Source organism: Telmatherina bonti (genome assembly GCF_933228915.1).
Source record: "Telmatherina bonti genome assembly, chromosome: 4".
Lineage (NCBI taxonomy): Eukaryota > Metazoa > Chordata > Actinopteri > Atheriniformes > Telmatherinidae > Telmatherina > Telmatherina bonti.
In genome coordinates this window covers 35,002,504-35,030,419 of record NC_136622.1, presented here as the reverse complement: position 1 = coordinate 35,030,419, position 27,916 = coordinate 35,002,504, and the positions used below count along the sequence as shown (strand labels likewise).

At 42.7% G+C, this 27,916-nt stretch overlaps 3 protein-coding genes across 3 annotated transcripts; all 3 read right to left on the bottom strand.

Moving 5' to 3' along the window:
- Nucleotides 1–861: 861 nt before the first annotated feature.
- nppa (natriuretic peptide A) lies at nucleotides 862–5,366 on the bottom strand (the record flags this gene model as incomplete). Its single annotated transcript, XM_079238591.1, has 3 exons — nucleotides 862–866; nucleotides 1,538–1,856; nucleotides 5,256–5,366. The coding sequence occupies 3 exons, from the start codon at nucleotides 5,364–5,366 to the stop codon at nucleotides 862–864; spliced, it is 435 nt and encodes a 144-aa protein (XP_079094717.1).
- Nucleotides 5,367–11,828: 6,462 nt separating this feature from the next.
- On the bottom strand, nucleotides 11,829–12,633 carry nppb (natriuretic peptide B; the record flags this gene model as incomplete). The annotated part of the gene is made up of 3 exons (XM_079238590.1): nucleotides 11,829–11,839; nucleotides 11,987–12,272; nucleotides 12,520–12,633. The coding sequence occupies 3 exons, from the start codon at nucleotides 12,631–12,633 to the stop codon at nucleotides 11,829–11,831; spliced, it is 411 nt and encodes a 136-aa protein (XP_079094716.1).
- Nucleotides 12,634–18,116: 5,483 nt separating this feature from the next.
- nppal (natriuretic peptide A-like) lies at nucleotides 18,117–27,476 on the bottom strand (the record flags this gene model as incomplete). Its single annotated transcript, XM_079238589.1, has 3 exons — nucleotides 18,117–18,425; nucleotides 18,599–18,791; nucleotides 27,400–27,476. 3 exons carry the CDS (start codon nucleotides 27,474–27,476, stop codon nucleotides 18,117–18,119), a joined length of 579 nt encoding a protein of 192 aa, XP_079094715.1.
- Nucleotides 27,477–27,916: the final 440 nt, after the last annotated feature.

Here is a 27,916-nt window from a genome sequence, read left to right as displayed (position 1 = left end):
ATATTTGAAGTTTATTTTAATCTTCATGTTTCTTTAAGCTGGAATGGATGATGAATGTTATTTTCTTTCCCTTTCTTCCTTATTTTAATATTAAATCACACTCCTTGTTTTCTAATGTTGTAATGTTTCTGTAAAGCTCTTGGAGTGTTGAATTTTGCCGTATGAAAAAAGTTGCCTTGTTTTTTGCCAAGTGGGAACTCTTAAAATCTGACTTCTAGGTTCACATCGAACGCACCATCATGAACTCATTTTAAAAGAGTTAATTACTCTTTGTTTATTGATTTATTCATACAGCTCTGCTAGCAAAGCACACATATATGGAATGGATCTTGGCAACAGAAGACGATGAAGTTTGACCCAAAGGCAGAGCTTACGAGAATACAGGTGGATTTCTGTGAGAACTAAAGAGATTTAATGCATGAAAAGTTACAAATGAAGACTACTGGAGGACTCAACGCACTGACAAACGAAGACTGAATAACAGCACTTGGCACATATTATGAATTGGCTGTGAATAAAGGAGAACCTGGAGAACATATGCAGGGAGGGACTGCATAGAAAATAATAAACAGGTGTGACAATTACTGACCGTAAGCAGCAAACAGGAAGTAAACAAACAGAACACTACAAAATAAAACAGGAAAATAGACGGCATATATATAGCACTAAATAAACAGCAACATAAAAAAGCAAAAACCCACACATCATGACAATATAACCAATTTATTTTCATGCTCTTTACACAGTTTATCACACAGTTGGAACATGCATCTACAGGGTTTCAGTGCAGAAGCAGACAGGATCTCTCGTATCTTCAGCTCCAACGTAAGACTCCAGCATCTGTCTGCAGAAACTCCAACGTTACCCTGGCAGGAACACGACAAACACATTATGTTTAACTTCTCACAGCAACACAATTTTTAACCTGCAGCTCAGTCATGATGGAACACATTTATACACATCACTGTGTGAAGCAGGCGACAACCTAAAGCAAAAACTGCTTCTGATCATGGCAGTGAGACATTCCAGGCCGGTTATTGTGTGTTTCCCTGCAGGAGAAGTTGTTTTGGATCATGTTAGACCTGCGACGCTGTGAGGCTTTCTCTGCTACCTGCTGAGATAAACTCCAGCTTCCTCCTGACACTGAACTGCAGTGAGCTGAATGGAAAATAAATGAATGAATGTTTTGACTAATGAACGTTTCTCCCATTGGAACAGACTTTTCTAGGATGACCGATTCTCGCTGGATCATTTGGAATTATGCGCTTCATCCTTTGCAGCTTCCAGATCTTATTGATCGTATGTAGGAGATGGCCCTTCGATGGTCTGGCGAGCTGTCCAGGGTGCACCCTGCCTTTCGCCCGAAGACTGCTGGGATAGGCTCCAGCTTCCCAACGACCCTTCATTGGACTAAACGGTTTGGATAATGAATGAATGAATGTGGGAGATTTTGGTGGACCAGTGGACCAGTCCTGGTCCCTAACAACCACTGCCAAGTTGTCACTGAGTCCTGAACTCGACTTCCAGACTTCCTTACCTCTTATACTGTTGCATCCCAGCCCACTGGCATTTCCTATTCGATCTAATCTGCCTCCAAAGCAGCCAGAGGCCAGTTTCCTGGTACCCATCAGCAGGTCCTGCAGGCGGCTTCTCTGACTTGCTGCCCTGCTGCGACTCGCAGATGGCGGTTGACCTCTCTCTGACGTCATCGGCCCGCCGTCCTGCTCCCGGTCCGGGCTCCATCCTCTGCCGGTCTGGCTCTGCTCCGGTTCTTGGTTTGTCTGCTCATAATCAGCTTCAGGTTCTTCCTCCTGATCTGCTTGAGCCAGATTCTCTTCGACCAGCTGCAGTAAAGACTGTGGATATGCAACGTCAGAGGAATGACAACGTTAAATCCACACAGCATGACAAACGGTTTGGTGTGACTACATTATACTTTAGAAGGTTGTAAGAACATTACAGGAGCACGTTAGTCCAGTCTCCTTTAGGTCTGTAAAGTTCATAATAATAAGAAAAACGACTAAAATATGTAAATTATGTTTGCTTACTGTGATAAATAATTGATACTAATGTATAAATGTTGAGATTAATGTGTTAACTTTGTACGTCTTCACATGAAAATCCTTTATGTAGTATTAAAATAAAACTGTCCAGTTTACCAACCAGCTTAAATTAAACAACTCGCTTCTTTCTGACGATATACGACTCATAAAGTTGCGTCTCAGTGAAATTTATTCAGTCTTTAACTCCTAAAGTCAGATGCATGAGCTGTGGTGAGGGAGGAGTCCATCTTTAAAATGACGATAAGACGTTTATTATCACTGAAACTCGGGCCCTTGAGGGCCACTGTCCTGCAGGTTTTACATGTTTCCCTGACTCAGTTTAAAGATCAGCGGTCCTGAAAAAACGGTTCAAGCAAGCTGCATTTTAAAAATATACAATTCAAAAGTCCAACCCCCTTTTTTTTCAGACTTTCCCCTGAAGCCACGCCTCCAAAACGCCTCCAACAGATTGACGAGAGCAGAGCAGCATCGACTCACCAGCTGTTACCTGTAAGTGTGTTCCATATTTTAATTTAGTATGCTAGCTAATGTTTTGTTGGCTTTACAAGTGCTCCAAGATTCTGAGCACGCAGTTTGTGCAACAGGACGGGCACCTGCAGAGGGGTTTAGGGGGGCGGGATCAATGGCATTTAAGTTTGATAGAGATATCGCCAACCAATCGTTTAGAACGAGTCGGTTAAAATGATTGGACAGTGGTTTTTCAGTCTGTTCCACAGGTGACTACATTTTTTGTGTTCGAACCAAGCGGCAACCTCCGGCGGTTAAAAGTGAAGCCTGTGCAGAAGTGCATAAAACTGCAGTTCCGCCTTCATCCACTAGGGGCAGCAAAACAGAGCAAATCCCCATAGACTCCTATGTTAAAAAGACCAACTTCACAGTAGAAATAAATATGTTTACAGCAGAAATAAACATGTTTACAGCAGAAATAAACATGTTTACAGCCTGGTTCAAAAATCCATTTTCGGTTTATAGGTCAGGTTTACCTTCATGACAACTGTGGGGGGAGTGAATTTTTTTCTAACTCGCCTGTTTAAAAGTAATTTAATCTCAAAATTCGGCATATTTAGGGCGTTTCCTTTTCATTGACAGGTACCCATCTCTGGCTTCAAGTAAGAAGAACGTAGAACAACCGCGGTTTTTAGCCGGTTAACAACGTGACTTAGATTTAGCCTGCTTACCTCCGTTAGCTCGGTTAGCTCTTAGCTACAGAAAGCTCGGAGTTCACTCAATGTCAATCATCCGCCATCACGCTCACAGCCCCCCTCTCAGCTCCACCTCTTTGCCCATATTTGTATTTTCCGGGCGAGACGACGTGCATGACGCTGCCAACATGGCGACGGTAGGAACCGCCCACTGAGCTTCAATTCAGCTCTTTAGAAACCTACTAGTGACGTCACGGAGACTCCGTCCATCTCTTATGTACAGTCTATGGTTCGAACATTTAATTATTTGCCTGAAATCTGGGAGAAGAGGATTTTAATCAGTAAAAAACAACCTCGCCCGTCTTTAAAGGGTTGTTGGGTAGAGTCGTGATTGCCAACCTATTTTCCTTCGAGGGACCCCTGTGCTCTTTAGAGGACCCCAGATTGGGAACTATTGATGTAGCGCTGTCAGTCCAACCCGACAGAAAATAAGGTCAGAAAAGTCCTTTTTTAAAAAAAATGAGTTCTTTATTTTACGTTTAACAAAATGTAAGGAAATAAAATAACATTGTTTTGGGACGATTTGTGTTGAGAAAACTATAAAGTGATGCAAAATGTCTCAGAAAATGTATCAAATATGTCCTGCTGGGCCGTTTGTGGTTCATTTGGATCAGATGCTGACGTAAGGAAACACCATAATCATGCAGCACAGGGGCCTTCGATGAGTTTGAAATTCCTGTTTAAAAACTGTGGGCTGCACGGTAGCACAGTGGTTAGCACTGCGGCCTCACAGCAAGAAGGTCACTGGTTTGATCCTTGGCTGGGGAGGGGTTTGGTCAGTGGCCTTTCTGTCTGGAGTTTGCATGTTCTCCCCGTGTATGCGTGGGTTCTCTTCAGCTTCTCTGGCTTCCTCCCACCGTCCACAGACATGCATGTTAGGTTAATTGGTTACTCTAAATTGCTCATAGGAGTCTGTGTCAGTGTGAGTGGTTGTTTGTCTCTGTGTGGCCCTGCGATGGACTGGCGAGCTGTCCAGGGTGTACCCTGCCTGTTGCTCAAAGCCAGCTGGGATAGGCTCCAGCTTCCCCACAACCCTGAATTGGATTAAGCGGTTCAGAAAATGAATGAATGTTTAAAACCATCACAGAGTTTTTATGTCAAGCTTTGACAAGATAAATGTGCCACAGAAGAGAATTTCAGCTGTCATTTGCTAGTAGTCCCAATCTAACGTATGTGTGTAAAGTAATACAGCTCTGCAGAGGCCTGGTAACAAGACATTCGTGTGATTCAGGTGTGTTGCATCTAAAAGTTGCAGGATGGCAGATCTGCAGGACCAGACTTGGTGTAAATAGACTAGTGTTGTGTGAGTGTGTTTGCAGGGGTTAATGTGGCAGAGTAAAGCCTTAAGCTGCATAAAGCACCATGTAAATACCATTTACCTGTAACCAGCTTGGTCAGGTGGAGTTTAGGGAATCTGATCGAAGAATAAATTTAGATATTAGTGTCAGAATCTCCATAAAATACTCCTGAAGATGATTTTTCCAGTTGTTGGAACATCAATATTTTTTTAAAATATGTGATATAACTGTAATCTAGTTTTATTACATATTAGATCTATAAATATTTTCTGCTTTTTAGATCATTTTTACATGATATGCATTAAGTTTTGCTTCACACATTTAGTTTAAATTAGTTTTTAATCCTCCGATGTTGGTTATCGCTGCAGAGCGTCGTGTGATGCTTTCTGGTACCATGTCACCAGAATTATTCCTGGTGTTTGTGTTTCTCTCAAGAATAACTTTGAGGAAAAATAAATGAACTGTTATAGCATCTATTCATCAAAGATGTTGGCAGAAAGGAGAAATGTGAGTGGAGATCAGTGAAGCCTCCTCTCAGAGAGACATGAGGACATTGATGTTGTGACCTGCTGTAACATTCACTGTCCTGAAGCTGAGACAGAAATCCTCAAACAATCCTAATTTATGTGCACAGCAGACAAACTGCTCCATCTAACAGGGGTGATGAGTGAAGATGTGATGCAGCTTCTTACCTTCAGCTGATCCAGGTCTCTGCTAGATGATGGTCTTCCCAGTACGTGGCTGCAAACCAGCCACTGCTGACACAGAAAGACCAACGTGCTGCACAACACCGCGGTTCTCATGCTGTCCCACCGCTGCAGAATCCTGACGCTACAGCCACCACGGCGCTGCATGGCGTTATATACATGCCAGCACACGTACACATGCACGCACATACACTGGCCATGCAGTGACAGTGGCATTGGCTCATCAAGTGCATTCTGGCACCTCTGCAGGATAAGGCATCTGGTCAGATGTCTGCTGAAGTGGTGCTTGAGAGGAGCTGTGTATGCAGTATGTGTCTGTAAATCATCACCATGGCGTGACTTCAGCAGTCGTCCCGTGTGTTCGCCTGAGCTCACACATGGTTCAGACAGAATACCTTCTTGACTCCTGATAATGAAAAATGCCAAAATAGGTTAAAAGTGTTGCTGCTGGCGGCTGACACAGGGTGTGGAGCAGCGATACAGTTGTGCTCGTATGAATTCATCCCCTTTTATTAAAGAAAAGGCTGAATTTACAACAGTCACTCAAATAACTGGAGACTTAAAAAAGGAACAATAACAAAAAATCTGCAAAAATATAATTTAGTAATATAAAACACTGTTTTTTCATTTAATTGAGTTGAAGAAAGAAAAAAAACCCCAAACAAACAAATGTGTCCTGGACAAATGAGAGACTTTTCTGTTGAACAGTGGGACAAAATACCTGTCAACAGGTGCAGAAGTCTGACTGAGAGGAACAGAAAACACCTGACTGGAGCGGAAACATTAAAGGGTTGTTCAACTAAATATTACTTTATGACTGATTTGATATGTAATAAATTATCTTATTTGTTTGCTTTTTAAAAAGAATATTTCTATTGAACCAGAATTAGAAAATAATGTAATGATTTTCATCAAATTTCATCAATCCTAATGTTTCCGCTACAGTCAGGTGTTTTCTGTTCCTCTCAGTCAGACTTCTGCACTTGTTGACAAGTCTCTAGTAATTAGAGTTATGAATTCATCATTTTCTTTGTTGGAAATATATAGATAAATCTGAGGACGATTATATTTGTGTATGTTACTGTACATGTACAGTATGTTACTCAGTATGGTAACATTTATGTATATGATCCATCCTGCCTCGTGTCAGCGGTCAAGCTGCTGTTGTGATGGTTTGGAAGATATTTTCTGGTCCCACTTTGGTCCCCTTAGTACCAACATGACATGGTTTAACCTCCACAGCCTACCTGAGTCCTGCTGCTGACCATGTCCATCCCTTTCTGAGCACAGTGTAGCATCTTCTGATGGAAACTTCCAGCAGGATGATGCACCATGTCACAAAGCTCACATCATCTCCACCATGACGATGAGTTCACTGTCCTCCAACGGCTCCACAGTCACCAGATCTACATCCAGCAGAGCAGCTTTGGGATGTGGTGGAACGGGAGATTCTCATCATGATGTGGTGGAACAGGGGATTCTCATCATGATGAGGCGGAACGGGAGATTCTCATCATGATGAGGCGGAACGGGAGATTCTCATCATGATGAGGCGGAACGGGAGATTCTCATCGTGATGTGGTGGAATGGGAGATTCTCATGGTGATGAGGTGGAACGGGAGATTCTCATCATGATGTGGTGGAACGGGAGATTCTCATCGTGATGTGGTGGAACGGGAGATTCTCATGGTGATGAGGTGGAACGGGAGATTCTCATCATGATGTGGTGGAACGGGAGATTCTCATCAAGATGAGGTGGAACGGGAGATTCTCATCATGATGTGGTGGAACGGGAGATTCTCATCATGATGTGGTGGAACGGGAGATTCTCATCATGATGAGGTGGAACGGGATATTCTCATCAAGATGAGGTGGAACGGGAGATTCTCATCATGATGAGGCGGAACGGGAGATTCTCATCATGATGAGGCGGAACGGGAGATTCTCATCATGATGAGGCGGAACGGGAGATTCTCATCGTGATGTGGTGGAATGGGAGATTCTCATGGTGATGAGGTGGAACGGGAGATTCTCATCATGATGTGGTGGAACGGGAGATTCTCATCAAGATGAGGTGGAACGGGAGATTCTCATCATGATGTGGTGGAACGGGAGATTCTCATCATGATGTGGTGGAACGGGAGATTCTCATCATGATGAGGTGGAACGGGAGATTCTCATCATGATGTGGTGGAACGGGAGATTCTCATCATGATGTGGTGGAACGGGAGATTCTCATGGTGATGAGGTGGAACGGGAGATTCTCATGGTGATGAGGTGGAACAGGAGATTCTCATCGTGATGAGGTGGAACGGGAGATTCTCATCAAGATGAGGTGGAACGGGAGATTCTCATCATGATGTGGTGGAACGGGAGATTCTCATCATGATGTGGTGGAACAGGAGATTCTCATCGTGATGAGGTGGAACGGGAGATTCTCATCATGATGTGGTGGAACGGGAGATTCTCATCAAGATGAGGTGGAACGGGAGATTCTCATCATGATGTGGTGGAACAGGAGATTCTCATCGTGATGAGGTGGAACGGGAGGTTCTCATGGTGATGAGGTGGAACGGGAGATTCTCATCAAGATGAGGTGGAACGGGAGATTCTCATCATGATGTGGTGGAACAGGAGATTCTCATCGTGATGAGGTGGAACGGGAGATTCTCATCAAGATGAGGTGGAACGGGAGATTCTCATCATGATGTGGTGGAACAGGAGATTCTCATGGTGATGAGGTGGAACGGGAGATTCTCATCAAGATGAGGTGGAACGGGAGATTCTCATCAAGATGAGGTGGAACGGGAGATTCTCATCATGATGTGGTGGAACAGGAGATTCTCATCATGATGTGGTGGAACAGGAGATTCTCATCATGATGAGGTGGAACGGGAGATTCTGATCATGATGAGGTGGAACGGGAGATTCTCATCATGATGTGGTGGAACGGGAGATTCTCATCATGATGTGGTGGAACGGGAGATTCTCATCATGATGTGGTGGAACGGGAGATTCTCATCATGATGTGGTGGAACGGGAGATTCTCATCATGATGTGGTGGAACGGGAGATTCTCATCATGATGTGGTGGAACGGGAGATTCTCATCATGATGAGGTGGAACAGGAGATTCTCATCGTGATGAGGTGGAACAGGAGATTCTCATCATGATGTGGTGGAACGGGAGATTCTCATCATGATGTGGTGGAACAGGAGATTCTCATCGTGATGAGGTGGAACGGGAGACTCTCATCATGATGTGGTGGAACGGGAGATTCTCATCAAGATGAGGTGGAACGGGAGATTCTCATCATGATGTGGTGGAACGGGAGATTCTCATCATGATGTGGTGGAACGGGAGATTCTCATCATGATGAGGTGGAACAGGAGATTCTCATCGTGATGAGGTGGAACAGGAGATTCTCATCATGATGTGGTGGAACAGGAGATTCTCATCGTGATGAGGTGGAACGGGAGATTCTCATCATGATGTGGTGGAACGGGAGATTCTCATCATGATGTGGTGGAACAGGAGATTCTCATGGTGATGAGGTGGAACGGGAGATTCTCATCAAGATGAGGTGGAACGGGAGATTCTCATCAAGATGAGGTGGAACGGGAGATTCTCATCGTGATGAGGTGGAACAGGAGATTCTCATCATGATGTGGTGGAACAGGAGATTCTCATCATGATGAGGTGGAACGGGAGATTCTCATCATGATGAGGTGGAACAGGAGATTCTCATCGTGATGAGGTGGAACAGGAGATTCTCATCATGATGTGGTGGAACAGGAGATTCTCATGGTGATGAGGTGGAACGGGAGATTCTCATCATGATGTGGTGGAACGGGAGACTCTCATCATGATGAGGTGGAACAGGAGATTCTCATGGTGATGAGGTGGAACGGGAGATTCTGATCATGATGAGGTGGAACGGGAGATTCTCATCATGATGTGGTGGAACGGGAGATTCTCATCATGATGTGGTGGAACGGGAGATTCTCATCATGATGAGGTGGAACGGGAGATTCTCATCGTGATGAGGTGGAACAGGAGATTCTCATCATGATGTGGTGGAACAGGAGATTCTCATGGTGATGAGGTGGAACGGGAGATTCTCATCATGATGTGGTGGAACGGGAGACTCTCATCATGATGAGGTGGAACAGGAGATTCTCATGGTGATGAGGTGGAACGGGAGATTCTCATCATGATGAGGTGGAACGGGAGATTCTCATCATGATGTGGTGGAACGGGAGATTCTCATCATGATGAGGTGGAACAGGAGATTCTCATCGTGATGAGGTGGAACAGGAGATTCTCATCGTGATGAGGTGGAACAGGAGATTCTCATCATGATGTGGTGGAACAGGAGATTCTCATCATGATGAGGTGGAACAGGAGATTCTCATCGTGATGAGGTGGAACAGGAGATTCTCATCATGATGTGGTGGAACAGGGAGATTCTCATCATGATGAGGTGGAACAGGAGATTCTCATCGTGATGAGGTGGAACAGGAGATTCTCATCATGATGAGGTGGAACGGGAGATTCTCATCATGATGAGGTGGAACGGGAGATTCTCATCATGATGAGGTGGAACGGGAGATTCTCATCATGATGTGGTGGAACGGGAGATTCTCATCATGATGAGGTGGAACAGGAGATTCTCATCATGATGTGGTGGAACGGGAGATTCTCATCATGATGAGGTGGAACTGGAGATTCTGATCATGATGAGGTGGAACGGGAGATTCTCATCATGATGTGGTGGAACGGGAGATTCTCATCATGATGTGGTGGAACGGGAGATTCTCATCATGATGAGGTGGAACAGGAGATTCTCATGGTGATGAGGTGGAACGGGAGATTCTCATCATGATGTGGTGGAACGGGAGACTCTCATCATGATGAGGTGGAACAGGAGATTCTGATCATGATGAGGTGGAACAGGAGATTCTGATCATGATGAGGTGGAACGGGAGATTCTCATGGTGATGAGGTGGAACAGGAGATTCTCATCATGATGTGGTGGAACGGGAGATTCTCATCATGATGAGGTGGAACAGGAGATTCTCATCATGATGAGGTGGAACAGGAGATTCTGATCATGATGAGGTGGAACGGGAGATTCTCATCATGATGTGGTGGAACGGGAGATTCTCATGGTGATGAGGTGGAACGGGAGATTCTCATCAAGATGAGGTGGAACGGGAGATTCTCATCATGATGAGGTGGAACAGGAGATTCTGATCATGATGAGGTGGAACGGGAGATTCTCATGGTGATGAGGTGGAACGGGAGATTCTCATCAAGATGAGGTGGAACGGGAGATTCTCATCAAGATGAGGTGGAACGGGAGATTCTCATCATGATGTGGTGGAACAGGAGATTCTCATCGTGATGTGGTGGAACAGGAGATTCTCATCGTGATGAGGTGGAACGGGAGATTCTCATCATGATGAGGTGGAACGGGAGATTCTCATCATGATGAGGTGGAACTGTCAGGGGAGTGTTGAAGGTTTTGACCCAAAATGTGGAGACAGGAGTCAGAAATGCAGAAACTACACGTTTTATGCAAAAAGGCAACCTATCTGAGGACAAGCAGACACAGGAGGCTAACAGAACTAAATGCAAGCACACACATTGGACCAGCAATGGGAACAGAAACCAAGGGGTGTGAATGCAGGGAAACCAAACAAGACACAGGATTAATGAATTAACTGATGAGTCCAGGTGAATCTCATGAACGGGATCAAAGGCTAAACAAGAAACAAAGAAACTAAACAAGGAAGCCTACAAACTAAAGCAGGAAACCAGAACTAAAGATAGAAAACACACATCATGACAGGAACGGGAGATTCTCATCATGGATGCAGCGACTTTGTGATGCTTCATGTCAACATGGAGCAAAATCTCTGAAGTTTCCACCATGTTGGTAGATCTGTGCCAAACACGAGGCAGCGCTGAGAGGCTGAACCTGATATTACAGCCAGAGAGGGTTTGCCACTTCAGAAGCGCATTTATGTAAAATGCTCTCCATGGTGCTGAAAAAGAATTCAACACATTTAAAATGACAAACAAAAGAGGCCTTTCCCAATTCATTTATTAAAATATGACTGGTTTTACTGGTTAAAGAGTTTCACGTCGGGGTTACTCAGTTACCAACAGCTCCTTCTTTAATATTAAACCCTTCAATCATGTTTACTGATTTAAAGTCACCTTCCTCCCCCATGATAGAGACACATGGATGTTAGGAGTTCACTTTGTGTGTCTGGACAGTCGACATTGTTTTCACTGCTTTCATGTAAAACTCTGAACTTTAAGTGATCATGTGTCGTAATAAATACTGACCTCAGTGTCGAGCAGTTGTAAACATTTATTAAAACATTTAATGGTACAGAAAGAACAGAATCACATCTAAATCACATCAAATAAATATTACTGAAAGCCACAAACAATAACAATAAATATTACTAAATAAATAGCATTCAAATAAAAATAAATCTTAGTACAAACGTTGAAGTTCCAGAATTTAGATGGTAAGACTTCGTCTTTATTTTGGATCTGCAACAAAAGGAGACATGAACTTAGAAAACAGTGTTTTTTATGGCATAAAATATGACTTTAAGAAAAACATGAAGACATAAAAGTGACATCAGTGCAACAGCTTTGGGTCATGTGACTTATTAAAGCGGCGCCGCTCTGACTTACTGTATTTGCCAATGGTGTTGCAGCCCAGCGAGCTCATGGAGCCTATCCTGTCCATCCGTCGCCCAAAGCAGCCAGAGGATCTCCTGGAGGCGTCGTTGCGGAGGCTCTTCAGGTTCTTGGCTGACAGGAGCTCCCTGATCTCCGCCTCGTCCGGTCCGATCTGTGCCTGCTGCTCATCTGCAGCTTCGTCTGTGCCGAGGTTGTAAGGACCGTCCCGCTCTTCAGGGGCTCCCTGATCCACTGCAGCCTGCTCTGAAACCGACTCCTCCAGCTTATGAAGGAGCACCTGCAACATCCACATCAGCTTCAGTTTAACATTTAATTATGACACAGACGATGCACGATAGAAGCCAGTAGAAGCACTCAATCGTTTCTCACTAAACGGAACATGAAGAAAGTTGCCTTTTTGTTAGTTTTTATATCACACAAGGTCTAGCGATGAGTCTAAAAGCTGTCTGGCTCGTCACATGAACCATTCTCATGGATTTGGAGCTTATTTTTCCAAACTCATGTTTCTGTATTCAGAGACTCACCTTGAAGATGTCCATGTCCGTGTCAGTCAAGCCATTCCCGATGGGATATGTGTTGGACATCTGCAGGCTGACGATGAGGAGGAGAGCACAAAGAGGAATGGAAGTCGGATGCATGTCCCTCTGACAGCTGCTGTTGGTCATATATCAGTGGCTGAATGGATGCTTGTCTCTTTGCCTGCTGGCAGTTTGGATGCTGGAGCCCACAGCAGGACCCTCTCCTCTTTTATACTCCAGCCTGACACACATCGGAATGCCAGGAATTTGACATCAGGCATTCGGCATTCCTAACACCTGATTCTGATAGCAGGAGCAGTCGGAAACTGCTCCTTATAAAGTATTGTATCTTAGATATGAAGCACTCGTATGACATAGCTGCTTCCATATGCTACTTTGTTTCAGAAAAACACCCCCCTCCCCACACAGGACGCTGTTGTCACTGAGCTACGGGAAGTAGTAAACCGGAATCACAGCAGGAGTGCGGCTAAAACCAGAGGTCTACGTGATATTGGTAGAACAACCTGCAGAATGGTTGTAGAAACCAGCCTGGAGTCAGAAGAACCAGTCAGAGCACTGACCTGTTGCTCCGAGGCCGACTGAGGGTTTCATCCTTTCCTTGGAAGCAAAAGCATCAAAAAGACAGAAAGCATCTCAAACCAGTAGTTATGGAAACATAAACTGGTGTTTCAACGTTACGACTGGACCAAATAACTGTTAGCAAGTCTGAGTCCAGCTCTGCTCCAGTTTCTCTCTCCTCCCTTTGTGTCAGGTCTTTCTCATTACTTCCTTTATTTATAATAGTTTTATCTGTTTAGAATTATAATATTATATGCAGGGAAACACACACTGGCTTAACTTGGTTAAAAAGCTCCTCTTTGACTTGTTCCTTCAAAATGATTGTCAAAGAACTGATTTTTAGGATTTAAGAGTTGCTTGTTTTCACACCGAACTTGGAAAAAGAGCTTTTCTTTCGCTGCCTACCAGCATCCTTATCAGCCTGAACCGATTTTGCTCCTAAATGACAAACAATGTGAAAACATCTCTTTTAAAGGTCTTTCTCCAGTGAGGAACACGTCGTATCAACGCAAGCTTATGTGATTCATTGAGGTTGAAGGATGGAGGATGTGAGTGAGGTCATAGAGGCGGGGAGGAAGGAGGCAAAGATAAGGAAAGAGGCAGGCAGGAGAATGGAAGGCTGGACCAAACGACAGTGAATGAATGGGATGAGGAAGGCGAACTGGAAGACGAGGAGAACTGGGACAGGAACTGGTGGAATGGGGGAACGAGACAAACAGCTGAGGAAGGGAAAACATTGCCAGGTGATCAGAGGTGTAGTTGAGTCATGGTCCTGCTCCCACTCTGGGTTTTACCTGCTTAAATAAAGGTTATAACAACAACAAACTCATGTTAAACCTCAGGTTCTGATTTCAGCCCCCCCATCTCTGCATTCTTGTAATTCTGTCATGCATTCTGGCACATATTTACCTTCATAAACAATCCACCCCTGGTCATATTGATCTGCTGTGTCTATTGACACAGTAGGTCAGTGATTAAGAAACCAATCACATCAATTCCAAAGAAAAGATTCGATCCCTCGTCAAATATCAAACAGATTTTAGCTTCTTTCTCTGACTGGAGGAGAAACTCACTCGGCTTCTGTTGTGTCGTCTTGTATCGACGCCTGGCTGTCCAATCAAATCAAGTCGTTGCCAGAATCAGTAGTATTGGCAAATATTGAATGATTAACTGTTGGTTCCATGCTACCCAGAGCAGCAGTCCCCAACCCTGAAGGACCCCCTTCCTACAAATACCAAAAAGCCACTGACCCCCTGCTCCACCCCGCGCTGACACCATGCTTGGCTTTATGTCTTTAAAAGTGAGATTCCCTCCATATACGACATATTCTGTCTGAGTCCATGCCTTTTGTTTCTGAAACCAGGGAAAAGGTGTGGACATCATTCACTCTGGTTCTGAGCGCGCAAAGCCTCAGGGACCTCTAAGTTTTTTGGAGACCCCCTTGGTGGTGCCAGACCCCAGGTTGGGAACCACTGACTTAGAGGACCAAAAAGAAAACCTTCTAGTTTTGAAGCTGTGGGCCATGAGGGACGCTGGACTGCATAACAACTCTGCTGCAATGCAGCCTCCCACCACGTGGTGGCGGTAATGTGTCCGTCAGCTGTTCCATAAACGGCAATAAGCAGAAAAAAGGCGCTAAGCTAGCTGCTAGCTTGCTAATACTAACCCACCCCTCATCCAATAAAGCTTTTATTATTTTTAATGTGTTTTATTGCATCACTTTATCAATCAGATTTCCATCTTTTATATCAGTATTTTATTTTCAGGTCCATTGTTTTGATACATTTAGTAGTTTGTGTTTATTAGCCTGATACGAACTTTTAAACTGGTTCTTGTAGGAGCCTGATTTTATTACATGATCATCTTATTGGGAGTCTTGTATGTGCCGTTTCACATAGATGTGATGTTTACAGTTCTTTCAGATGATCTCTTTGTATCGTGTCATATTTGACAAAGTTTTAATCATTGTTTTAGAAATTGTGAGATGAGTTAAACCGGTACAGTTTAATATCTGAGTGGAAAAGTTGGGAGCTTGAAAACCCATAACTGCGAACCACTGTAAGATCTTACATCTATTATATCTTATTATATCTTATTATGATTTACACTCCTACCTTGTAAGGCAAGGCAAGGCAAGTTTATTTGTACAGCACCTTTCACATAAAGGACAATTCTAAGTGCTTTACGTGAAACATTAAAAGCATTACAGATGGTGTAAAAAAAAAAAAAAAAAAAAAAAAAAAAAGCATAAAAGACAACAACAAATAGCCAAATCACAATAAAATCATAAATTATATTAAAATAATTAAAAGCAAAAATAATGAAAAGTTGTTATGCAGATTTCATGTATAGGTTCATGAGAAAAGAAAGGTAGAAATGTTGCCTGCTGCAGACACCTCCTCTCTCTTTCTCGCCTGATGCTCATTGCGAGAAGGCATAGCAGCTGAAACCCAACCAGAACCAGGTGGAACTCCGCACAGGTGAGGCAAACTGTGGACAAACCCACGTGGGAGCCTTTTCTGCCACCCACCACATGAACACACTGGCTGGGTTGAAAGGGAGGTGTTTGGGATTGGGAGAGCTGCTGCCACTAACAGTAAACAATGACTGAAAGACAGTCACAATATATTTACAAACATCATGACCTAAATATATTAACACAATAGAGTTTACATAAAACTTTACTGAGCTGTGACGGGAGGGACGGAGCATCTTGAGGCTTCATGAGGCCTTTGTTTAGCCCGGCCTCTCTCTCTCAGCGGGCCTTGTTGCAGAAGCGGCGCCTGGCATGCGAGGGTCTGCTCACAGCTGCAGCTCATCACTCACCACCTCCATAAATACCTGGCTGCTGCATCAATATGCCACCCGCCAGAGAGGTTCTGGACCGAACCATGCCAAGCCTACCAAATCCTGGATGCCAAGCCATACCCTGAATTTAATACTGCACCTTTCTCTCACGCTTTCACAGGAAATTCAGTCAGAAACAAACTCCTATGTGACAAAAAGGGAAGAAGAAATTTATCTGTTAGCATGTTGGAATGAAACCAGCCTGACATGGTTAGTTCCACTTTACTGGGTCGTCTTGGACTCATATAAAGCCACATACATCTTCATACTTTCTCCAGCTTGGCTGATTGTAAATGCAGCTCTGTGACGACGCCCATCCTCTCTGCAGATGTGTGTTAAATCATCAGGATGAGCTGCAGGACTCAGGTCACACAACCAAGTTCTCAGTCAGACCTCATCTGTTTAGAGTGTAAAGCAGCTACTGAATCTCTTTTCTCTGTTCCACAAGAGGATGGTTTACCTTTCCCGCCAGCCCACTGGCACTTTTATCCAGGTAATAACAGAAATACAGCTTCCACTGTAAAACGGAGCTTTAGTTGCAACTGGCTGATGTTTGATCCGCTGACGTGATCAGGTGGTTGTAAGTAGTCTGAGCAGAGCTGCCAAGTGCTCTTTGAGCTTTGATTTTATTACCAAAATGCATTTTTCACCACTCAGGGACATGGAAGCTCTTCTGTGGAAAGGCAGACAGTTATAGAGAGGAATTATTTATTTTTCCATGATGTAAATAGTTATATACTTTTCCTTCATCACTGAGTAAATGTGTTTCAATTCTGTTCCTGTTCAAAATACTACTTTTACTTCAACTAATACTCCTGCTGGGGGAGTTTGCATGTTCTCCCTGGTATGTGGGTTCTCTTCGGGTACTATGTGATGGTTAATGCTTTCATAAAGCAGCTGGACACTATTTTTGTTTGATGTTTTATTTGTTGTGTATTTGATGAAAATATGATGTCATAATATTGCACCCATTTTATGCAGACATACAGAACTTTTTATATGATTCTGTCGACCATGGACAGGTCGCCAGTCCATCATAGGACACTTTAGGGAATAATTAATCGTTTATTTCTAATTAATTTAAATAATTTCTAAAGGCAAAACCATAGACTGGATATAAACTGCATATCGCAGCAACATTGACATGAATTTATATGCTGTAGTTTAACTGACAAACATGCATCCAGGTCCAGTGAGAAACATGCTGATGATGGATCTTTATACAGTTTTATTCATCCATTGCTGTGACTTTGCTGTGTCTTCGTTGGCTCGTGATGTCGCGTGCTTGTTGTGCTTCTGTGCTGACACTCTGGTCCAACATTGCTGTGCATCAGGATGTGATCAGTCAACCTGCTTTCCTTATTTATCACATTATTCCCTCCGTGAATGTAAAGATGCGTTCAGGTGCACCACGCATCACAGAAAGCAAAGAACTGCCAGACACAGATATTATGCAAAATAAAGGTTTTACTACAATACAGTCTTTGAACACAATTCCACTTTATCAGACACAAAGATAAATAATAAGGACATAAAGATAAATAATAAATAAGCTCATAATTTATTGTTTAACAGCTGTCATGTGGAAAATAGGAGGTGGGGGCGGGGGTGGGTGTGGGGGTCTGCCACCCCTCCGGAGTTGATCACAATTATGTGCAAAATGAGCGCGTGTATCTGTGGAGAGAAGAAAGACAAGTTCACTAAACACAAGCTGGTTTTTAATATGTGCTTTCACCTTTTTGCAGAAAAATCTGACTAAATTTTTGATGCATTTTTTTTGCAAAATATTCTGCTGAAAAAGTCAGAGACAAGCGGAAGAAGCTGTTATCCTCTTCCTGTTTGGGTTCACTTATGTTTGTGGTGTATGATCATACTTATGCCACATATTCTTTTAAAATTATTTAGTTTTCATTAATTTTCTAAATAAAAAACATCGTTGTGAAAAAAAAAAAAACTTTTTCAGACGAACATTCATTCATATTTAAATGAAACTATTGCTTTAAATAATATTTTCATAATTTATTAACTCAGTATCTGTATGAAAATACCAAACAAGCCAATATTTAAATATTGAGTGAATAAATGATGAATATGTCATTATATATCACTGTTTCCAGCGTATTAAAACAAACAAACAGCTGTAAGTAAATAAAGTGGGACAGGAAGGTGGTCTTACCTCAGCACCCCAGTCCGCTGAAGGAGCCGATCCTCTCCAGACGGACCCCGAAGCAGCTCCTCATCCCCCCCTTCTTGTACCGGCTCCACGAGCGCTTCGACGTCCTCATCAAGTCTTTGAAGAGCCGCGCGAGCGCGTTTTCCTTGGCAATGCGCGCGGAGCTGCTGCGCTCGCGGGACGAGTTCCACGTCTGCGGCTCCGGAGCTCCAAACGCCGCCGTGTGCGCGTGGGCATCCTCCGTGTCCGTGTTCTCCTCTGAGGAGAAGAAGGGCGCGGTGCTGATGTCTTCTTCTAGAAGCTGCTTCAGGCTCTGTTTGGAGACAAGAAGGGAAACATTAACCTCTGCTGACGTAGGCTGGCCTCGCGCACAGCCACATGGAAGCCATTCCACATGTTAATAACACTTCTCTGTAACCCCACGCGTGTCATCATGCCACAGTCCTGAGTGTTCTGCTGGGGCAGGTGAGAGGCAGGTAAACTTACCTGCAGGTCGGAAACGGGCTTGGCTCCTCCAACATGAAGCAGCAGAAGACACAAACAGCAAACGAAGATATTTGGACGCATTTTTCTGTCGTGCAGTTTGGCCTTATTCTTCTTCTTTGCTGCAGCTGCCTCTTCTGGCTCTCCAGCGGGGCAGGTGCCTCCTTTTATACCCGACCTGATTCCGTCAGCAGGCCTGGCAAAATGAATGAGGCGTGACTAATGCTCCTGCAGGAGGGAGCAGAGCCTAACCTGACTACCTGAGGTGTTCCACCTCCTCTGAAGCTGCCACAATATGACTGAAGACTCTGGGAGTCAGGTCTCCAGCTTGGCCGTGGCTCCTCTGAAGAGTGGGACTAATAAATGATTTTTATCTACTGGTGTTGTATTAAATCCAATATGGTGGGTTTGTTAGGAATGGGTGAGTGGGAAGTGAACTGGAACAAACCAGACTATCGGTGTGTCCTTTAACAACTTCTGGTCCAAGATCAGGAAGATAATGACCAGTGGCTGGATGGACTCCAAGGCAACTCCCACTTTCTTTTATGGGTTTTTTTTCTAATGAGTTTTCATCCATTACTGATTAATACAATTAACTGGAACCAACTTTCAAAGTATTCTGCACAGACCAACCTATAGATCCAACCGCCTTTAGTAGATAAACAAAACAGAAGAAAGCAACACTTAAGTACAGCAACTACAGCCGCTATACATTATACAGTTATAATATATATGTAATGAAATATAAAATAACTCAAAAAGAAAATATAATGTTCTTTTGCATTCTGCAATTTGCCTTGATTGATTCGTTGACACAATTCTCTGAAAAAGTAATGCAGGACTGTTACTCTGAAAGTTGGTTCCTGTTAACTGGATTCATCCGTAATGGACCAGAATTCATCAGAAACAAATCTGAAGGAAGTGGAGGTTGCTTTATAATTCACTCTCAAGTCATTGGTCCACATGTTGGATTTGGAGTTGTTGAAGGACACACAGACAGTCAGGTACCAGCTAAATGCTGGCACCAGCATCAACCCAAAAAGGGTTCCTGCTGGTGAAAAAGGGAAACAGAAGCACTCATCAAGACCACCAAACTCTTCCCTGCTATAACTCTGGACACATAGGTTAAGTCAGTGGTTTCCAACTGGGGGGTCCCCAGTTTGTGAACCACTGGGTTAAGTCATCCTCCTTGACCTTACTGCTGCCCTCATATCATCTCCCACACCATTCGTCTTGGACATCCCACTGCCTTGACATCTCTAGACCAGATCTATCCCAGGTTTACACCTCTCAAACAGAAAACAACCACAGGGAACTTGTTTCCCCAAAGATCGTGGGCCTGTTGCACAAAACCAGGAGAAGGGATTAAACCGGGATATGCTTTTTGTCCTGCCTCAACTCATCCACGATCCAGATGCACAAAAGCAGGGTGGTAGGAAGTGTGATAATATCAGTTACCATGGAGATTTATTCTGTGGTGCTTGCTGCTCCAGACCAGGCTAAATCTCATGATCTGTTTAATCGGATCCCTTATTATAGTCAGCAATCAACACATTGTTGATTCATACATCTATCAAGTAGAGTCTCTGTCACCAAAAAAAGGAATAATTAATTACGGTAATTATAGATAAATATTTCAATCAGTAACATGATATTCTTGTGTTAGCTAAAGATAAATCAAAGCAGTTAAACTATGTTAAACAGGGTGTGCCACAAGGTTCTGTTTTTGGACCCCTGTTTTTCATCAACACACCACCCTTTGCATGGAGGATCTGACTGTATGATCTATATTCCCGTTCATACACAGATGGCTCTTAGCTCTTCTTTAGCCCCCCTCTCACCTCTCCCCACTTTTCCTGGCAACTGCCCAAAGCAGCCCACCAGCAGCAGCCTGAAGCGTTGATCCTGACGGCAGGATGGATCCATGTTGTTATGATGTTTCCAGCAGATTCTGATCCTACCATGTGAATGTGGAGCTGAACTGGAGACTCATCAGACCAGCAACGTTTCTCCATCTTCTATTGTCCAGTTCTGGTGAGTCTGTGTGAATTGTAGCCTCAGTTTCCTGTTCTTTGTGTATGCATTGAGCTGCTGCCATGTGATTGGCTGATTAATTATGTGTGTGAGCAAGCGCTAGAACAAGTGTGCCATATAATTTGACCAGTAACTGTATGCATATTGTGACTTCGCTGACATAGTAAGAGTCAGATTAGTATGTATTTATTTGCTAAAAACCTTGTAAATGAAAGATGTAGACTTTTAATCTCCTCATTCCCAAACTGTGTGTTATTTTACTGTGTTGATTCAAGAAGGTCCCATTAATAAAAACAGAAATTGCCATTTTCTTAAAATTACTCTAAACCACTCCCTTCTTCCTTCCAACCCATGACGTTGGGATTACATGCACTGGAAATGTGGAGCTTGACAGATGTGCATCCAACTGGACGGTGTGTGTGTGTGTGTGTGTGTGTGTGTTTTCCATGGCTTTGTTTTGTGGATATAAATCAACATAACTAAAAATCCTTAACTTTAATAGTCAGTATACTTTGTTTAAGTTTATTTGAAGCTAGATGGTTGAAGTAAATCTTCAGAGAATGAACTCAAGTCATTAAGTCAAGGTTTTGTTCTCAGAAATGATAAAAACGTGGTTACATGTTTGCTCGTGCCTGGTTTTTTCCATCCAGCTCGCTCCCCTCCAGACAGGTACGAGGGGTAAATGATGAGTGATTATCCTGGACCCTGTGAAGCTGAGCGCACCATGTGGAGGTGGATGGCAGCTAATTGACATTTCACCTGCTTCTCAGCTGGAGGGCTGTTGTAGGAAATTGGCTCAGGCCTCAGGGCAGCAGTTAACATTCCACGTGTTATTTTATGGAAAGAATTTGCGCTCTTCTAATTTGATCTGTTGGTCCAATCACATGGATGTGAAACTAATGGCAGATGTGATACATTCAGTCGACAGCTGCATCACGACACCCTGTGGGTCTTCTCCAAAATCGTGCCAAAAGACAGCTTGCTTCTGTTTCTTAGCTGAGCTTTGTGTTACTGGAGATCAGCATGAACATGCAGATGGTATTTGATCCAATATAAATATAGCAAAAGAAAAATGATAAGAAATCCCTTCAAAAAGCTGGATGTTGTCGTTATTCAACATTAATAGCTGAGCAGCAGGATTCCCTTCAGGCTTACTGAGACACAACTCTGCCGATGTATTCCGTTATCAGCTTGTATGTTTAGACCACAATCAGACCATTTAATGAACACTTTCATATTAGATTGGATCAATCTATCTTCGCTGATAGGCTATGCATGGCATGCTTTTAAGGTTGCTGTCATAAAAAAAAACATTAAAAAAATTCATCGATCTTCAACTCTTTGCTAATTCTAGATCTACTGCGTATCAAATCTCTTATTTATTAATAACATTTCTTAAAAAAAAAAAAAAAAAGATTTAAACTGAACAACTTGTAAATTTGCACAGAACTAATCAGACTGAAGACTTTCAGTCAGGGTTGAGTGCATGTGGAAATCTGGATAGCTAATTTGGCTTCCATCTCCACAGCGAGGAACCTTGGAGTTATTTTTGACCGGGACTTGTCCTTTGGTTTGCATATTTTACAGGTTTCTTGAACGACCTTCTTCCATTCACATAATTATTGCTAAAATTAGAGACATCCTGTCACAGAATGATGCAAATAAACTGACTAATGATTTTGTTACTTCAAGATTGGACACCTGAAAATCCTAATTTTTGTTCTGTCCCAGATTGGGTTCTGATGAGAACGAGCAGGAGGGATCATATTTCTCCAGATTTAGCTTATCTTCATCGGCTCCCGGTCAAATCTTGATTTAAAAGTTCTTCCTCTCATGTATAAATCTCTCTCTTACCAAACTCCTTTGGCTATCAAACATCTCATTGTTCCATATTTTCCCAACACACTGATTCAAATTAGAGGCTTTTGAGAGTTTGGCTTTCAGGCTCCTCTCCTATAGAATCTCCTCCCAGTTTGGGTTCAGGAGGCAGACATCCTCTTTAGCGTTAAGATAAGGCTTTAAACCATCTTTTTTTATTTACAATGTCATTTTTAAGGCCCATTTCTGCTCAATGCTAAAGACAAATATGCAGACGGACAGTATGGTCCGTCTCCTGTGCCACTAATGCACTTAATTTGATGGAGAAACCATTAAATAAAAAGTAGAGAACAGCAAAAACCTTTGTTGTTTTCTTGTTCTACTTCTGCTCTTTTGCATGGTTGAAAATGACTTTAAATCAGTGTGTTACTGTTACCAGCTGGTGTGAAAATGCGGAAATGAATGACACCCTCCCATGGATGTACGGACCTAGTAACTATGACAACGAAAAATACTCGTGGAAATACGAGAGTGGCAACGAATGAAAACGTTTTGAATGGATTTACGTAAGTAACGGAGCATTAATGGGCTTTTAGGGGTCCCCTAGTCATGCTGCCGTAGGTTTAGACAGCTGAGGAACGTCCCGTCATGCTCTGAGCACTTCCTATTTATTTTTATCGTGTATAAAAACGTATGACAGTTTTGGTATTGTTAACTTCTCTGTCAGCAGGTCTTCGTGGCTGAAAGCTGCAGTGCCTTTTGGTCTCCCTTTTCTGTCATTTCCAACCAACCGGTGAGGGCAGATGGCCGTCCTCCCTAAGAAGGATTCTGCTGGAGGATTTTCCGTCCCGTTAGACAGGACCTCAAATAGCAGACTCCATTTCTACACTCATTCTAAGCCATATTTATGTGGGAGATACCAGTTTGTAAACAGTCTGTTTTACTCAGCAGCGTTAGTCATGGTGTTCCTCAGGGTTCTGTCTTCAGACCAATATTTTTCATCTTGAAGAAGCTTCTGATGGGTAAAAATTATTATTAGCCAGCATGCTAGGGCTGCACGGTGGCGTAGTGGTCATCACTGTGGCCTCACAGCAAGAAGGTCGCTGGTTTGAGCCTCCCCTGTGGGGTTTGTGTACAATACAATACAACTTTATTTATAAGGCACTTTAAAAGACAACAATGTTGACCAAAGTGCCACCTTGTGGAAGGTTAAAAAGAAACAGAATAAGTAACATACATTAGGACAACTTAAAAAATATTTTTTAAGACATCTAAAAACAATCAAATAAAAAAAAAAAAAAAAAAAAAAAATCAAAACAATCAAAATATCAGATCTAAAGCCAGCTTAAACAAATGCTGTTTGTATCTTCTCCCCATGTATGGGGGGGGGGGGGGGGGGGGGGGGGGGGGGGGGTGATCTCTCCGTGCACTTCGGCTTCCACCTGCTGTTTAAAGACATGCATGTCAGGTCAAGTGGTTACTCCACATTGTGCCTTGTGTGGTTGTTGTTTGTCTCTCCGTGTTGGCCATGCGATGGACTGGCGACCTGCCTCTCGCCCAGTGATTGCAGGGATAGACTCAGGCTTCCTGAATTGGGCTACATGGTTAAGAAAATGGATGAGCATCGTATTCCCTAAAGATTAATTTAGCTGTAAACTGGTGTGCTAAAAAAACTGAATAGAAGAGAATCTGATCCGGACTACATCGATTTTGTCTGTATTTAAGTGAATTTTTTACTATTTTGAGTGACGTGGAAAAAAAGGTTAAAAATTAATTTAACTGGTTTTGTTAATCTGATTTCTTCCATGAATGTTCACCTGTCTTCACTTTCATCAGTAGCTGCCTCAGCTATAGTGGTTGATATGAAGTTGATATTAGGTTGTGGTTTTCAGTGGACTGATGTGTTGGAGCCTGAGGGGAGGGTCTCCTCTAGCCTAAGCATCCACCCAGAACAAACAGGCCTTCAGCATGAACACACTGTCTCACCTCCTCTCTACAGCCACATCTTTACATTTAACCAACCCTTTATCACATTAATAACGCACCATATTAACACTTCTCGTATGGGTTGTGACACCTTCCAGCTGTGAAGTGAAAAGTAAAATGTCTGCAGGCAGTCATGTTGGTGTGTCATGATGGGATCCAGGGATAGATATTCTCTGATAGCAACCATTTATATGACTAAAAAGTTACATATAGAGGAACTGAATCACAGTTGAAATGCAGACTGTCATCCAGTTTTACAGTAGTATGTTGCCTTATTGTTGTTGGCACCAGGTTGACCTCTGACCTTCTCCCTCCCCCGCTAGTGAACCTCATGGCAAAACATAACTACATGTCAGGTACAAAGTATAAAGCCTCTGATCTTTCATACACTTCATCTCTACCAAGGAGTTAACAATTGAACTGGATCTGACTTTTATTTACAGAGGCAAGTTTTGTCTGCTAAATTTGGAAACGTTGTCAATGATTATCCATTGATGTAAATGAAGAAAAACAGTTCTGGAGGAGAGTCAGAGAGAAATAGAAAGAAGTCCATCCATTCATAGAAATAGTTTTTAATATGTGGCTGAATGTCATGTTTTTAGAGTAAAATGTGTGTGTATGTGTGTGTTTATAAGAGCTTTAAAAAAACAAACAAAAAACAATAAAGCGAGTTGTTCTTCATTTTCTGGTGTTTCTTTTTGACACAGTTTGGCCGTAAATTTTCCATTTGACTGGCATCCAAGAGCCCTTGCTCTGTATCCCTGTGAGGTGAATCAGCCAGTCATCCATCGCCCGTCTTTGTAACGATCTAGCGATCTATCGATCTATCGAGAGGTTCCTGCAGAACTGCAGCAGGTGCAGACAGTTTAATTAGTAAATCAGATGATGACTACTTGTTCAGCTGCTTCAGCCTCTCAAGTCCACAAGTGTGGACAACTGTTGTCATGTTGATCTGGTCCATTTATGTTCTTTTTAATCCTTTTCTCATGCTCGTGATTTGTGTCATGTGCCTGCTCATCTATTCAGCTTTCATGTTGTACTGAGGAAGGTTATTTGGATCCTTCTTGGGACCCACTGTGATCAGCTGTCTCACACGGGACAGGTTGGTCCGGCCCATCAGCAGCTGGATCGTATGCACTGCTGGACATTAAATAAATAAACTCTTCATACTTGAGATTCTTCCCTGACGTTCTGCCAAGATAATTCTTGCTCTGATTGCAATTGTTAGCTCTCAGACACATTAACCATGATGTCATATGATGCCTCTTTTCTATTATTCCTTGAATTGTTTAATTTAGTCTATGAGTTCCCCATGGATCAATTCCAGGCCTGAATGGACATATAGTATGTTTCCAACCTCCATGAAATGACTGTCCTGTGACCGAACTTGACCACTTCAGGATATATTAATACATGGAAAATAAAAATCACACAGGCTCCAAATGTGCACTTTATTTATTTCAGCTGTGATTGTAGAGTCTTAATTAATAAGAAAGTAATCTCAAGCTTTCAGATTCATTCTAGTACAGTGATGATCCAATGAAAACACATCCATGATAGTCTAAATTATAACTGTGTTCATGTTAGTTATTTCATGAAAACATCCCGTCTACCTGGGTAAACCAATGGTCTGCAGCGAATCTTTTCTGATTAAATCCCCATCCTGCACGTGCACAGGGTGCCAGGTGATAGTGGGGGGTAAAAACTGAACCTTGTGTTTAACCAGAACCAGGAGGATGAACATCAGTTTTAATAGGGTAGAGAGAATGGGAAACTGGATTAATAAGCACTGCAACTGTAAGGTACACCTGCTGAGAAAGAAGTTAACAACAATGATGATGTATGCATTCATGGAAAATAAAGATCAAATGGTGAAAAGTGGAGGGAAATGCATGTTGGGATGCCCCCAGTGAACTATGGTACCCAACTCTCGCCCAGTCATTGCTGGGATGGGCTCCACCTTCCCTGCGACCCTTAATTGGATTTACCAGTTAAGAAAATGAATGAACATGGATATTTTGTTCACATGGAGCTGCTGTTGTTAGAGCCAGACAACCAACAATTTTTAAACCAGATCCCAAATTAAGAAATTAGGAACACCAAAATCTGCTACATAATATTTCAACGTATGCTTAGCCAAAAAAAAAAAAAAAAGCCATGAATGAGGCTAACTTGTCCGCCTTCGCCCACATAGAGATGTCATCTGGAGCATTCTTCTCAGTCCAAAAGGAAGATTCATGAAATTCTAGTAAACATCTATAATAAAGACAGAGTTTATACCTTCACTTTTACAGGCTCTTTTGTTTTGTTTCAGCTTTTTAAAGTTTGTTCAAAGAAATTAAACGTTTCTGGCTGTACTTCATTCAGCTTGTCAGTTAAAACAGTCCTCATCACACTTTTCATAGTTTGGCATCAAACTAAAACCTCTAATTCATCAGAAAATACACTTAACTTTGTTACTTGTGTAATTGTACTGTATCTAAAAGAAGTTGTAACTACCTTATTAAACTAAGAACCTCATAATTTTGTCATAGAAGTTATATCGGCAAGAAAATCAAGTTGGATCCCTGGTAGAAATGTTGCATCTATAGCGTAGATGTGCGGGTGGACTAAACAATATTACAGCAACCCAAACACATCAAGACTGAACTTTATTTAAAGTTCGGTCAACAAAATAACGTCCCTCTTAGTCAAAGCATTTGATCGAGTCAGAATAATTTGATCATGTTTGTAATTCTTCAGGTCTTTGTTACATCTAACCAGCTGTTTTAGTGTTGGGTGCTCATCGCAGTGAAGGTGAGACATGTTGTGAGAGAAAGTAGACTTCAAGGACTTTAGTGACACTCCAATGATGTAGCTTTCAGTCCTGCACTTGTAAAGAACATGTGTACCAGGGAGAGAATACAGCAGCTTAAGACGGTGACGTTCACAGGCTCGTCTTTTGGTGCTACATTCAGATCACTCACCGGGGGATGACTCCAGTTATCAACAACTCCTTGGCAAAGAAATGGTTTTTCACATGGTCAGGCAATGTGGTGTTCATGTCTTATAGGAGGTTCCCGATCAAGGTCTGTGGGAAAAACATGTCGTCTTTGCTTGCTTTTGTAACCAGAGGTGTTGCACAGTTTCAGAAGACGGCTCATGCTGCCCCCCCCCGCCCATCCTGTTGAAAGCTGACAGAAAATGTTGTCACCAGCAGGAAAGGGTCAAAAATGCTTCTGTGTCATGATTGCTATGTGCACGTTGGATAGTGTGTGCACCTTTGGATAAAGAAAAGTACTGACTGATCCATTCTGTACCTGTTGGAGTGTGTACAATAGGGATTTCCATGAGTAACAGAGACCACTGTTAACGGTTGGAAAGAAAAGGAGAAAAACTCGTCACTCCTGCAGCCGCTTGAGCGCAGACAGCTAATCATTCCTGCAGCATTGTTGGGAGATAAGCTAATCTGTCAAAAGGAGGAAGTGCTGGAAAGCTGTTGAC